This window comes from Rhineura floridana, chromosome 18 (genome assembly GCF_030035675.1).
Source record: "Rhineura floridana isolate rRhiFlo1 chromosome 18, rRhiFlo1.hap2, whole genome shotgun sequence".
NCBI classification, from domain to species: Eukaryota; Metazoa; Chordata; class Lepidosauria; order Squamata; family Rhineuridae; genus Rhineura; species Rhineura floridana.
In genome coordinates, this window is record NC_084497.1 from 5,456,171 (window position 1) to 5,469,663 (window position 13,493).

General features: G+C 49.2%; 2 protein-coding genes across 10 annotated transcripts in view; one reads left to right on the top strand and one right to left on the bottom strand.

The window, feature by feature from the left end:
• CRTC1 (CREB regulated transcription coactivator 1) overlaps window positions 1-4,418 on the top strand; it is a 60,014-nt gene extending 55,596 nt beyond the window's left edge. Inside the window, exons 12-14 of one of the 9 annotated variants that reach the window (XM_061601888.1) lie at window positions 609-677; window positions 2,356-2,491; window positions 4,129-4,418. In XM_061601888.1, the coding sequence (XP_061457872.1) occupies window positions 609-677; window positions 2,356-2,484 (198 nt within the window). In that variant the 3' untranslated portion in view covers window positions 2,485-2,491; window positions 4,129-4,418. The other 8 variants (XM_061601885.1, XM_061601886.1, XM_061601893.1 and 5 more) reach the window with 8 other exon arrangements.
• Window positions 1,386-13,493, bottom strand: part of COMP (cartilage oligomeric matrix protein) — an 84,550-nt gene continuing 72,442 nt past the window's right edge. The window contains exons 12-19 of the mRNA XM_061601877.1: window positions 12,911-12,963; window positions 10,319-10,512; window positions 8,022-8,200; window positions 7,442-7,490; window positions 6,190-6,386; window positions 5,195-5,367; window positions 4,121-4,260; window positions 1,386-2,255 (exon numbers count right to left, since the gene is read on the bottom strand). Coding sequence (XP_061457861.1) covers window positions 2,209-2,255; window positions 4,121-4,260; window positions 5,195-5,367; window positions 6,190-6,386; window positions 7,442-7,490; window positions 8,022-8,200; window positions 10,319-10,512; window positions 12,911-12,963 — 1,032 coding nt within the window. The 3' untranslated portion in view covers window positions 1,386-2,208. The remainder of the gene's footprint in view (window positions 2,256-4,120; window positions 4,261-5,194; window positions 5,368-6,189; window positions 6,387-7,441; window positions 7,491-8,021; window positions 8,201-10,318; window positions 10,513-12,910; window positions 12,964-13,493) is intronic.

Genomic DNA, 13,493 nt, shown 5'->3' on the forward strand with positions numbered 1-13,493 from the left:
AAACTTGATATTTGAGGGCAAATCAAAGGGTGGGAAGTCTTTAGTTTTCTGTATCTTTGGACTGTGTAACATCCAGTTCTTTATAGGGTTTTTTTTAAAACCATGAGGACTAGTGGAATGACTTTACTGATATATGCAAATCCTACCATTGAGCTACAGGTTTTCTCGGGGGGAGGGGAGAGGCTTTGGGGCAGCAGCACAGGAACTCTGGAACATAGAAGCTTAGTTTATTGTGGCTTTTTTTCTTGGCAAAAAATAAGGAACCCTGAAGGTGGCTTCTTTGTAAGCGTGTGCGCGTGTTTCCCCCTTCTTTTTGCAAACTTAAGAACATGACAATGATGTGAAGAAGCAGCAAAATTCTGTGTACATTCTTTTCGATCTCTTTCTTTGTTCGTTCGTTGGTTTATTTTCCTGTGAAGGCTTTTTTGTCTTTGTAACTTTGCATTATTTGTAAATGAAATGTAATAAAGTTCAGCTGTTTTTCTCTCTGGCTGCCCAGCTCTGCTTTTCTGAATAACAACAATTCTTAATTGGAAGTGTCTTCGTGATGGGTACAGGGTGGTTGTGTTTTTGTGCTAATGCATCCCGCTTTCCCGCCCCCAAGCCAGCCAGCTGACGACGTTGTTTTCCTGAATCTCTCCGATGCTTCAGAGCCGCCTACCTTCAAACACCCATCAGTAGGTAAAGTGACTTAATTTCCTGGTGTTTTTGTAGCTGTGGAAAAATACCTGCTAGAAGCGTTTGTGTGTTCGTCCTTGTGCATTCATTCTCTTGCAGTCTCCTGCCGCCCGTTTCTATTTGCACTTTTGCAGGACTGACAATGGGGGTGGGCTTTTTCAGGCAATGGCCAGTACCCTCCCTCCCCCTCCCAGTTGGAGACACACACCCTCCGCCCAGACCTCCTGCCCTTGCCGGATCACCTCCCTCCTCTGCTTGGTGCCTTCCGGATCGTTTGGGGTGCAGCTGCCATCAGCCAGCATAGCTCTGCTTCCATCAGCGTCAACAGACCCCGAGTGGGGCTGATGGCAGCTGCCATTCCAAACCTCTAAAGGGAACCAGACTTCACATGAAAGAAAGCAGCAAAATTCTGTGTATGTTATTTTCTAATTTTTACCCCCCTGCAAAGGCTTTTTTTGTCTTTGCAACTTTGCATTATCTGTAAATGAATTGTAGTAAATTGTAGCTGCCCAGCTCTGCTTTTCGAAATAATAATAATTATTAATTCGACGTTTCTTTTGCGATGGGTAAACAGTGTTGTTTTTGGGGGGGTGTTTTTTGCAGCTGCACCCCTCTTTCCCACCCCCTGGGTGTGGCCGGCTGTCGCCTTTGCTTCAGAGGCACCCTCCCTTGCAGACATCAACGGACAATGAACGGAGCCTTCCCACCAGTAGGCAAAGTGATTTAATTCTCCAAATTTTCTATACATTTTGTTTTTAAAAAAAGGGTTTTCTTTGTGTCTGTCCCCCCAAGAAGGTGAGCGTTTTAATTCCTTAGCTGGAGGAATTAACGTGCGACTAGGTGTAAGGCCCTGTGTTAGCATAGGAAGCCTGCCGTATGGCCGTTGTGCTCTGACTGGCAGGAGCTCTCCAGAACCTTGGGCAGAGAAGCTCTTTCATATTACCTGCTCCCTGCTCATTTTTAACTCGAGATGCTGGGGGCTTTCTGCTTGCAAAAGGCAGTGCTCTTTTCTTTTTTTTGCAGGACACTGATGGGTTCTTGAGTGGGCCAGACATAATTAACTCAGTAGTCAAAATTGGAGGCACAGTTCATTCTTTCTTTGAGAGTGAAAGAGAGGAGGGCTAGGCCCCCCTTCCTGTTGCATCTTGACATCAGGCCTGATGCAAAAAAACCACCACCCCCAGTAGAGGCAGGATGGAAGGAAACAGCCTCCCTCTGTAGGCGAGCCCTTTGGTCTTGCTGGAGTCTTTGGCTACTTATTTCCTTGTTTTTGACTTGGCTTTTCCTTCTCCGTGTTCTCAAGCGCCTCCTCTGGAATGACTGGAAACGGGGCACGTTTTCCAAGCTTCAGCGCATCTCTGCCCAGAGCCAGCGAGTGATTCCAAGGAGGCTTCGGAGGACAGTTACTGGAGAGGTTGGGGAAGGCTGCCCCAAAGGCAGCCGCTGCGAGGCATTGTGGTGCAGTTTGTCGTTTGATATATTGTGAAAAGCAGTGCGCTGAGTATCCTTTCGAGGCGGGGGCGGTGGCACTTAGTCTTGCTGGCTGCGGTAAGACTCGTAGTCCTCGGGAATAGTGTCTGGACGAGCGAGAGGGAACCGGAGTGAATTAAGAGAGTTTGCGGATAAACTGACACCCTTAACCACCCAACCTCAAACGCTTCTCTTGTTTCCAAACAGCGTGCAAAGCGTCTCTCGACATCTGCTAATCGGGGCAGAGATGGAGATGGCTGTATTGGCAATGGAGGACTTGGGACTAGAAATACGGATCGCCGCAGAGGGCTGCACCCGGCGTCCTCTGTCCGCTAGCACAAGGGTAAGTGTTGCACATACAGAGGAATCCAACCCAAATGTCTGCCTTTCTTTGTCTCTCTCTCTCTACCCGTCAGTCTCTGTCTGTCTCTCTCTGTCTGTCTGTCTGTCTCTCTGTGTGTGTGTGTGTCTGTCTGTCCCTCTCTCTCTGTCTCTCTCTCTGTCTGTCTCTCTCGTTTGTCTGTCTGTCTGTCTGTCTCTGTCTTTCTTTGTCTCTCTCTCTACCCGTCTCTCTCTGTCATTCTCTCTCTCTCTCTCTCTCTGTGTGTGTGTGTCTCTCTCTCTGCCTGTGTCTTTCTGTCTCTCTCTACCTGTCAGTCTGTCTGTCTCTGTCTCTCTCCCTCTCTCTGTCTGTCCCTCTCTCCCTCTCTGTCTTTGTCTCTCTCTCTGTGTCTCTTTTTCTCTCTGTCTCTCTCTCTACCTGTCTGTCTCTCTCTGTCCCTCTTTCTGTCTGTCTGTCTGTCTCTCTGCCTGTCTGTCTCTGTCTCTATCTCTCTCTGTGTCTGTCTCTGTCTGTTTGTCTTTCTGTCTCTCTCTTTCTCTCTTTCTGTCTCTCTCTCTGCATCTCTGTCTTTCTGTCTCTCTTTCTCTGTATCTCTGTCTTTCTGTCTCTCTCTCTCTCTGTTTATCTTTCTCTCTCTCTCTCTGTATCTCTCTCTCTGTTTGTCTTTCTTTCTGTCTCTCTCTGTCTTTCTCTGTTTGTCTCTCTGTCTGTGTCTGTGTCTCTTTGTCTTTCTTTCTGTCTCTCTCTCTGTTTGTCTTTCTTTCTGTATCTCTGTCTCTCTCTCTGTTTGTCTTTCTGTCTGTCTGTCTCTCTTTCTGTCTCTCTCTCTGTTTCTCTGTCTCTGTCTCTCTCTCTATGGAGAGAGGGGGAGGGCTCGGCTGATGCCTGAAAAATCCCACCTCACATGTCAGCCATGCAGTCTCCAATGCAGCACTAGCTTAAAGTTCCTTGTCCTGCTGGCAATATGTTTTGTGCCAGCAGAACTCCACCACGCAAGAACGAGTGTCAGAAACTCTGTGAAGAGATACAGAGAGGGGGACAGAGAGAGAGACAGAAAGACAAACAGACAGAGACAGAGAGAGAGAGAGAGGAAGACAAACAGAGAGAAAGGCAGAGAGACAGAGAGAAAGACAGAGAGAGACAGAAAGACAGAGAGAAAGACGAACAGAGAGAGAGAGAGACAAACAGAGAGAAAGACAGACAGAGAGAGACAGAGATACAGACAGAAAGACAGAGAGAAAGACAGAGAGAGAGAGACAAACAGAGAGAAAGACAGACAGAGAGAGACAGAGATACAGAGAGAAAGACAGAGAGAAAGACAAAGAGACAGAGACAGAGATACAGAGAGAGAGAGAGAAAGACAGACAGACAGAAAGACACACAGACAGACATACAGAGAGAGAGAAAGACAAACAGAGACAGAGAGAAAGACAGACAGAGAGACAGACGGAGAGAGAGACAAAGAAACGGAGAGAGACAGACAGAGACAGAGAGAGGGAGAGACAGAGAGAAAGAGAGACAGAGACAGACAGAGAGACAGACAGAGAGACTGACGGGTAGAGAGAGAGACAAAGAAAGACCACTACCCATCTCTCCTTCTCTCCCCCTCCCTCCCTGGACTCTACGTACCATTGCAGCGGTACCGCAGATTTGCCCAGATGATGTTCTCCTGAGAGAAGCAGAAGACGCCAAGGCGGCCACCGCGCATCGTTGTGTCAAGGACCACGCCTGTGTCTGCCACCAGCTCAGACCCCTCATAGAAGCGAGCTCTGCAAAAAAGACAGAGAAACACTGACCTTCTCTTTAACACCGTGCCATTGGCACAGTTAGCCCAAATCTTACGGGCCTCCCACTTCTGTAAAGCTTCCAACAAGACGGAGGCCGCACTTCTGCTGCCACGACAATTAAAAAACACAATTAATAACAATGCTACCTCATCTCTTGTTTTATTTGGAAAAGGAAATCTGGGGAAAAGCCGCGGAAAACGTTTACCTTCTCTTCTTCCATTTGAAATGCATTTTTCCCTGGTGGCTCACGTTAACCAACAAAATGTTAACATACACATTTTTATAATCACATTACGAATTGGGTCTTACCATTCAAAAACAAAGAAACCCCACCTCCCCAAAAACAGAACTAGCAGCGAAGAAGCATCAAATACCATAACAGGAAAACATGACATCCAAAAAAAGTCCTAACTGTTAGAGCAGAACACCAACAGAAGCAGCGACCTAGTGGTTGCAGTGGCAGGCATTCAAGAGGCAACTGGACAGGCACCTTCCAGCCTTCCTTTCACTTGGATTCCTGCCTTGAGCGGAGGGTTGGACTCCACGGCCTTGAACGCCCCTTCCAACTCTACGATTCTGTGATTCTGTGTGCCCACCTAAGACTTTGGATACTCTCCACTAGGGATGAGCAGCTACTTAGATCCCATTTCAGTCTTGCTGGCATTCAGTACTTCAACGCTGTATGAATTTTGTCTGCAGCTCTGTACATGCTTTTTAACATAAAATGGCCTTGTACGCTCCTTCCAACTGTACGATTCTAAGACAGGAAGCGAAGGGAGGGGCTGTTGGACTTTGCCGAGGAGAGAATTCCACATCTGTGGAGTCACCACTGCGCAGTCCCTTCTCCCTAGTACACACCAGGCTATGGAGTGTGTGTGTGTCCCTCCAGCCAAATGAGATAAGTGCTTCTGCTTACCGGATATAGCCCACCTGGGGGCGGTGCTGCAAGAACCAGCGGTAGGAGGTCTTGTCTTTCCAGCCGACGTTGCGGGGGTCTTTCCACAGCAGCTTGACCTGGTCTGCGGTGTCCCCTGTGTGCCAGAGGGAGTTGCGGAGGAATTCCCCGGGCCCAGTCTTTGACTTCACCGTCTGGGTTTGGAGGGTGGAGGAAAAGGTCAACGTTTAGAAAGCAGGAGGGGTAGCAATGGCCTACCTGGAGCCCCCCAGATGCTAGACAGCAAGGCTCGTTGGCGGCCGGGAGACAGAGAGAGAGAGAGAGAGAGATAGAGACTGACAGGTAGAGAGAGAGAGACAGAAAGACCGGCAGAGAGAGAGACTGACGGGTAGAGAGAGAGACAGAGAAACAGAGAGAGACAGACAGACAAGAGAGACAGACAGACAGAGACAGACAGACAGAGGGGGACAGACAGAGAGAGACAGACAGAAAGACAGACAGAGAGACTGACGGAGAGACAGATACAGACAGGCAGAGATACAGACAGACAGAGAGGGACAGAGACAGACAGAGAGACAGACTGACAGAGACAGAAAGACACAGGCAGAGAGACACACAGACAGAGACAGATGGAGAGAGAGACAGAGAGACTGACGGGTAGAGAGAGAGACAAAGGAAGAGAGAGACAGACAGAGGGACAGACAGACAAGAGAGACAGACAGACACGCGCACACAGAGACAGATACAGAGAGAGAGAGACAGAAAGACAGAGAGATAGAGACGGAGAGACTGACAGAAAGAGAGACAGACACACAGAGACGTACAGACAGACAGAGAGAGACAGAGACAGAGAGCTTGGTGAAAGCTGGCTCATGCTCTTGATCTCTTTCCTGGAGACTAGCCGAACCCTCAGCCTTGCTGTGTCTGAAGACAATAAGCTCTCCTGCAGTCTCTCCCCTGCCCCAGATGGTTTTCCTGCTCTGACCCACGGCAACTGGGCCCTCTTAGCCACCTACCTTGAGCTGAATCCCAGGCTCCGCCACCGCTCTGAAGGGGTTCGCCTGCCAGTAGGTTTGTTCCATCTGTTTCCACATGACCACGTAGAAGCTGGCACTGTCCTGGTAGCCGAAGATGAACCCCGCGTAGTCGTCGTCTGTGGCCGTGTTCACGTGGAAGGTGCCCTCAAAGTCCACCCCGTTGAATGCGGTATACCCTGAACCCAAGGGAGAGAGAGAGGACATGAGGTGTCACGGTCGCCGAAATCAGGGGGGACACGACCCAACTGGGTGTGGTGTTGTGATGGGGAGGGGGCGCATCTGTGGCCCTCTAGAGGCCGCTGGCCTCCAGCTCCCAGGAGTCTGGGTGGCCAAAGGCCTGTCCCTAATCTCAGAAGCAGCATTCCCTGCTGCATGCGAGAGATGGGAGGGATGCCTCTCGTATGAAGAAGTGTTCCCTCCTGAGAGAGGCCCAGCCTCTCTTCTTCGCTGCTGCAAAGTATCAATTCTACTGCTACGACTTTTATTATTATTAAAATTTATATCCCACCCTCCCAGAAGGAGCCCAGAGCGGTAAACAAAAACACTGGAAGCGCTCTAAAACACCTTTAAGAACAAAAGACTTTAAAACATACGAAAACAAAATGTCTTTATTCAAACATCTTGAAAAACCAGCTTTGAAAGCGTCTTAAAAAGCAATTCCAACAGAGACGCAGACTGGGATAAGGTCTCTGCTTAAAAGGCTTTTTGAAAGAGGAAGGTCTATTAGTCAGCGCCGAAAAGATAACAGAGATGGCGCCTGTCTAATATTTCAGGGGAGGGAATTGCAAAGGGTCGGGGCCACCACACTAAAGGTCCGCTTCCTATGTTGGGCGGAACGGACCTCCTGATAAGATGGCATCTGCAGGAGGCCCTCGCCTGCAGAGCGCAGTGATCGACTGGGAATATAAAGGGTGAGACCATCAGGTATCCTGGTCCCAAGCTGCATAGGGCTTTGTACACCAAAACCAGCACTTGAACTTGGCCCAGTAGCAAATGGGCAGCCAGTGCAATGCTTCCAGCAGCAGGGTCACTTGTTGGCGATACCCTGCCCCAGTGAGCAGTCACCAGCTGCAGCTTCCAGACCAACCTCAAGGGCAGCCCCACAAATAGAGTTACTGCTTGCCAACAGTTGGGATTACTATTTATCCATGTTTGTAATGCTGGTTGGGATTGTGAACGTTTTGTCAAGAATATTAATAACGGTGTCGCATTTATCATAAATATCAATTACCGACAGCCAAGCCGGGGTCACTGTTCATGGTCTGAACAATTTCCATTCCCTGTAAAGAGAAGGGGGGGGAGAGAAAGTGGGTGCTGTTTTTCAGTCTGATACCTCATGATCCCCTTGGCTAAGCGGCTAAGTTCTCCTCCCTCTGCGCATCCAGACTTTGCCCCTCTGTTCTGTTGATCCAGCTGGTTGCAAGGCCTCCGCCAAAGCCAGAGAGACATTTTTCAGCCCAACGGCTGCGTTACTTCCTTGCCCAGCTTTGAGGGCCACTTGCCAAGGGCGTGCGGGGCCAGGGGCAAAAGAATCAAAAGTCAGCCATGCCAGAGCTTGATGTTTTTTTCCCCTCTACACATGCAGGCACGATCTCACAGCTCAGAGACATGTTCTGGCCCTCGAGGAAGGCCAGTAAGGGGCAATTCTAAGGGCTCGGAGGGCCGCACACCCCCACCCTGGGCCTGAGGCTCTCTAGCCTGTTAAGTGCTGAACACAACAGGAACAGGCCAAGGGTCAAAGCGGATGGAAGAGGGACGCCACATACGACTAGTGCAGGAGGCTTAAAAACTTGCCTCCTTTGCCAACCGACCTGGTTGAGGACGATCCAGTTGGGGTCAATCTGCGCATCGCCCTCAGGGTCCAGCACCACCGTCTGGTACTGCCGGAAGTCGGTCAGCTTCACCTGGGCGTTCTCGGGGCAGACGTCGATGCGGTCAATCACCTGGTCCTGGTCAAAGTCGCCCTTGCAGGCATCCCCGATGCCGTCTCCTGTGGCGGGAGGAGGGGAGAGGGTCAGCTGCCTCGTAACGGCCCTCCCCACGCAACCCCCACTGGATGACAAGAGTGGCTCCCAAGGGTCACGACCACCCCACAGGGATATATGCCTCTGCAAGAGACTCGATACACGTTTGAAGCATTGGGTGGTCATCAACTAAGTCCTCAAAGTGAAAAAATGGAAATGGACTGCCTTCAAGTCGATTCCGACTTATGGCGACCCTACAAAGAGGGTTTTCATGGTAAGCGGTATTCAGAGGGGGTTTCCCATTGCCTTCCTCTGAGGCTGAGAGGCAGTGACTGGCCCAAGGTCACCCAGGGAGCTTCACGGCTGTGTGAGGATTCGAACCCTGGTCTTCCAGGTCGTAGTCAAACACCTTAAACCGCTACACCACACTGGCTCTCTATTTCTTTTTCTATGAATGAATGAATGAACCGCTGTTAGTCACACCCATTAATTTCATTGGGACTACTCGGAGTTAGGATTAACTCTGGAAGCGTGAGGCTTTCCCTTTAAATAAAAGCCTGCGCTTTTATTTCATTTATTTTATATTTATACTTCACGGCCCCTTTCCTGCCTCCTCCAGGGCTTTTGGTCCACAGCTCCCGTCAGCCGGACGGGACTTGCAGGGTCCAGAACAGCTGGAAGGAAGCAGCTTGGGCAAGGCTGGTAGAGATGCACGTGAACGGTAAGCCGCTGGAATTTGCAACCTTTAGAGGAGAAGCCTTTCTCTGCCACAAAAGCCAAGGTGCTGTTACGACTGCTCGGCGAACCCTGTTTTGGTTCAAGTGGAGTCAAGGAGGTGCAAGGCCCTGGAGCATGATTCCCACCCCACACCCCCTTTGTGGGACACGTTGTGCGTTCCTGAGGTGAAGGAACAGCAAGGCCATCCTGTGAGCAACAAAAATAACCAAGAGGAATTGGAAGAAATGTTACCTTCTCCTTGGCAGATCTCCCTCAAGCCTAGCAGAACGATCCCATTGTTCAAAGAAACCACTGAGTTTTCTCACTATCAGCTGGGGGGGTAATGGCGATCTGAGCTCCAACCAGAGCTTGGGAAAGTTCCTTTTTTTAAACTACAACTCCCATCAGCCCCATCCAGCTGAGTTGTAGTTCAAAAAAGGAACTTTTCCAAGCTCTGGCTCCAACATGTGTAACCACGCTCCCAAAGAACTCAACGCCGGACTGCAGGGGTAGAACAGGCAGGGATTCTCTGTCTGGCACAAGCCTTGAGACAGATTCCCTCCTGATTTGGGGTCAGAGCTCATTCACATCACTTCAGCTGCACTCCGCTGCCCACTCCTGGACCTAGGACAGGTAACCTCTCCTACCTGTCACTCCTTATAGTCATAGGGTCCTTTGATCTCTTTAGTTTAAAAACATGAATGGGTTAGGATATTAATGACTGATGCTGCCACGCACCCAGTAATTTTGTCACGCTGTTCTTCTCATGAAAAGAAAGCTTTGCTTTAGTCCGGTTTGGACCTGCATTTCTTGGTTTATACACGCACCATTTGGGCCCATATCAGGGCAAAGCGCTTGTTGTACCCCTAGCAAAGATCCCCCTCCTCTCAAGGAGGTCTGTTTCATGGGACACGTGGGTGGCAGGTTCACACACTCAGGTTCCCAAGGACACATATCGTAACTGGCCAGCTCTGCAAGAACCTTTCCGGCTTTTCTCTTGGCTGATGGGGAGCTGATGGATGCCAGTGGGCGACTTGGCTGCTTTTTTTATTGGTCCAAACTCGGACTCCGCTTTGGGGAAGGCCAGAGAGGGGAAATCAAATCTGCAGATGATACAAAATTGGGGGGCATAGCTAATACTGAAGAAGGCAGAAACAAAATTCAAAGGGGCCTTGATAGGCTGGAGTATTGGGCTGAAGACAACAGAATGAAATTTAACAGGGATAAGTGCAAAGTTCTACTCTAAGGAAAAAGAAACCAAATGCACAGTTATAAGACGGGGGATACTTGGCTCAGCCATGCTACATGCAAGAAGAATCTTGGGACGGCTGTTGATCACAAGCTGAATTTGAGCCAACAGGGTGATGTGGCTGCAAAAAAGGCAAATGCTGTTTTTGGCTGCATTAACAGAAGTATAGTTTCCTTACTGTCTGCATCTTCCTGCCCGGGATTAGGGACCAGGCGGCAGTTGTCAGGGCCGGGGGGCCTCTGATCCGGGATGCCATCATTATCGTCGTCCTCATCGCATTCGTCGCCAAGTCCATCCCCGTCAGAGTCCACCTGGGAGCTGTTGGGCACAGTTGGGCAGTTGTCCCTGGAGTCCTGGTGCCCATCGCCATCTCTGTCCGAGGGAGAGAAGAAAGGGGGGGGATTTGATACAAGTTGGGGACATGGAATGTCAGAGAGCAAGCACGAAAAGGGAGGCCCTGGACCCTTCAGCCCAGGAATGTTTATTCCCAAAGAGTGTGCGAGAGAACTGTGCCAGGAGGATCCCATCTGACCCAAACCCTGCAGAGACCTCTTTCGAGGAGTCTTGGGGGCCCTGTGGAGACATCCCACTCCAATGGGAGATCTGGAAGAATCCGCAGTAGTCCAGAGGCCTCCTGGATATCCCTGTCTCAGACTTCCTCTTCTGCCACTCACCCCCCACCCCCTAAAGGCCACATCCCGAGCTCTGCCTCGATTCCCCCCAATCTCCCCCTGGGCTTCAGGAGTAAACAGGGCAGCAGCAGACCCGATGGGAATGCCCAGGGTGGCCAGAGGAAGGTCCCTCGTTTAGCTGCGAGACTGTTCTAGCACCAGGGATTGACCCAGAAGGGAAAGCAAAGCCGACGGCAAGCAATGGCCGAGTAGAGGACAAGAGGGAAGAGGTGCTGGCAGGGATTACACACAAAGCTGTGCGCGCAAGTCCTGTTCACTCTGCACCCCGGGCGCTCCTGTTGCTGGTTTGGGAAGTGGTGCACCCACAATGTTAGAAACAAAAGGGAACAAGCACCAAACTGAGGACAGGAAGGAGAGACAGGCTTTGGTGCTGGGTAAAATTTATCGTCAGCTCGACGCGTTTCGGAAATTATCCTCCTTCAGGAGCTAAAAACGTTAAAACAAATCAATGTCGCAGAGACAACGCAATGGTCTTAAACATTAACAGAATATTTTTAAAGACCACACTCCACTTTGCACACATTTTAAAATGTTGTCATGACGTCGTATCCCTAAACATGAACATTGAACTGACATATTATAAAAGCGTGGCTCAAATTAGACAGAATCTTGTGCTGGCCATGACGAAACAACTTCAACGTGAAACTCTCTCACCCTCCCCAGAAAAACACGAAGACATCGCCCTATACTGACCTGTGGAGATCTGTTTCCTTTACTCCGTCCAGGCAATGCACATTCTTTGTCCAGCCCCACACTAAACACATACCAGACTCAAATGCTGCTGATAACCATGGTGAATATATGAATCAGGTCAGCTGCACAAACACTGCACTTGCAGATTTCACTGATCCAGCTGGTACTTACAGTGACTAACTAACATGTACTGTAGTTACAGAAAGTAAGCCAAGTTTCATTTAGAACCCTTGTTGTTGATTTTATTTACACTCAGAAAAATCCAAATCCTCATTTAACCCTAGAGATCCCAGACTTTTCAAAGGGATAATCCAGAATAACTCTCTCCTGCTGAGTAGTCTGTCATGTTAAAGTTGTTTTGTCATGGCCACCACAAGATTCTGTCTAATTTGAGCCACGCGGTATAGTTTTATGTTCAATGTTCATGTCTAGGGATACAACATCATGACAACATTTTAAAATGTGCGCAAAGTGAGTTATAAGGAGTGTGGTCTTTAAAAATATTCTGTTAATGTTTAAGATCATGGTGTTGTCCCCGCGACATGGATTTGAGTTTGTTTTAATGTTTTTAGCTCCTGAAGGAGGATAATTTCCGAAATGCGTCGAGCTTACAGTAAATTTTACCCAGCACCAGAGCCTGTCTCTCCTTCCTGTCTTCACCCACAATGTTAGCCACGATCCAGATCCAGCCTGTCGTTTCATATGACATAATGAGTTTTGATGCATCCCCCCCCTCAAAAAAACCACAGCTTTGATCAGAACTGAAAAAAAGAAAAACCTAGCTGCATTTTAAGTCAGGAATGTGTACACAGTTTATGTCTCTCTCTCTCTCTCCTCTGGAGTTTTGTTGCATTAACAGCCCCTTTTCAAGCCTACTGATCCCCAGCTCTGGATCTCTTTGGGTCAGCTCCAGCTCTGACTCTGGATCCCCTCTCCCCACCAGGAAGTGCTCCTGCGCAACCGCCAGCAGGCCAAATTTCTTTAAAGGTGAGTCCAAGTCACACACCGCGTTGGAGGCTGCCCGCTGCATCTCTGCCTGAGCTAGCGTTCTCCTTTGCCGCCCCCCCAATCATCCCTCCAATCAGCCACATGATCTGATTGGGCGTGATTGGATCTAAGGATCTAGGAGAATTGATTGCCCTTGAAGGAGTCTGCCTGTTGCATCTCCTGTATGAGCCACTGTTCTGGCCTCTCTGCTTTCCAGTCAGGAGCTCTGATTCTTGTAGAAACACAAGGGGTTGGGTAAATGCTTCACTCACTCACTCTCTTACATTTTGGGTGTAAGGACAGAGCTTAGGACTGTGGCAGATCAGCAAAACAACTCATAGAGGTTCCACCATATTGCCCACGCAGGTAGAATGAAACAAGCTATTTCTGTCACTCACTGGTCTTGGTTGGTGTCACACAGGTCACCGATGAGGTCGTGGTCAGTGTCTTTCTAAAGAAACAGAAAGCACCAGTTTCACTGTTTTTAAAAAAGTTCGCAGGAGCACCAACAAGACTTATTGACATTCTTGACTCTCATCTAACACCCCCTGTTTGAAAGATCTAAGCCAGGGGCTACCAAACTGTGGTCCGTGAGCTTCATTCAGGTGGTCCGTGTCGTGCATGTAAAACTACAGTGAGAAACCTTACCGCCTCTAGCACAGCAGTTGCAGAATTTCCTGAGATTTCAGGGCAACATTGCAGGGGCAGTTATTATTATTACTGTTGTTGTTGTTTATTCCTACCCCGCCTTTTGGCCAAAAGGCCCCCAAGGCGGCTTACAAAAAATAAACACAAACATAAAAGTACATCAATAAAAGAGCCCTTGCAATGGGCAACGTGGCAGGAGATGGTAAGTTCCGACAGCCACACGTTTCAGGAGAAGGTCAGTTACGACAGGCAATATTGCAAGGAAGGATAGAGATCATTCAGAGGACATCATGGCAGTGGAAGATCAGTTGTCTAGAGAAGCTGATCTACCAG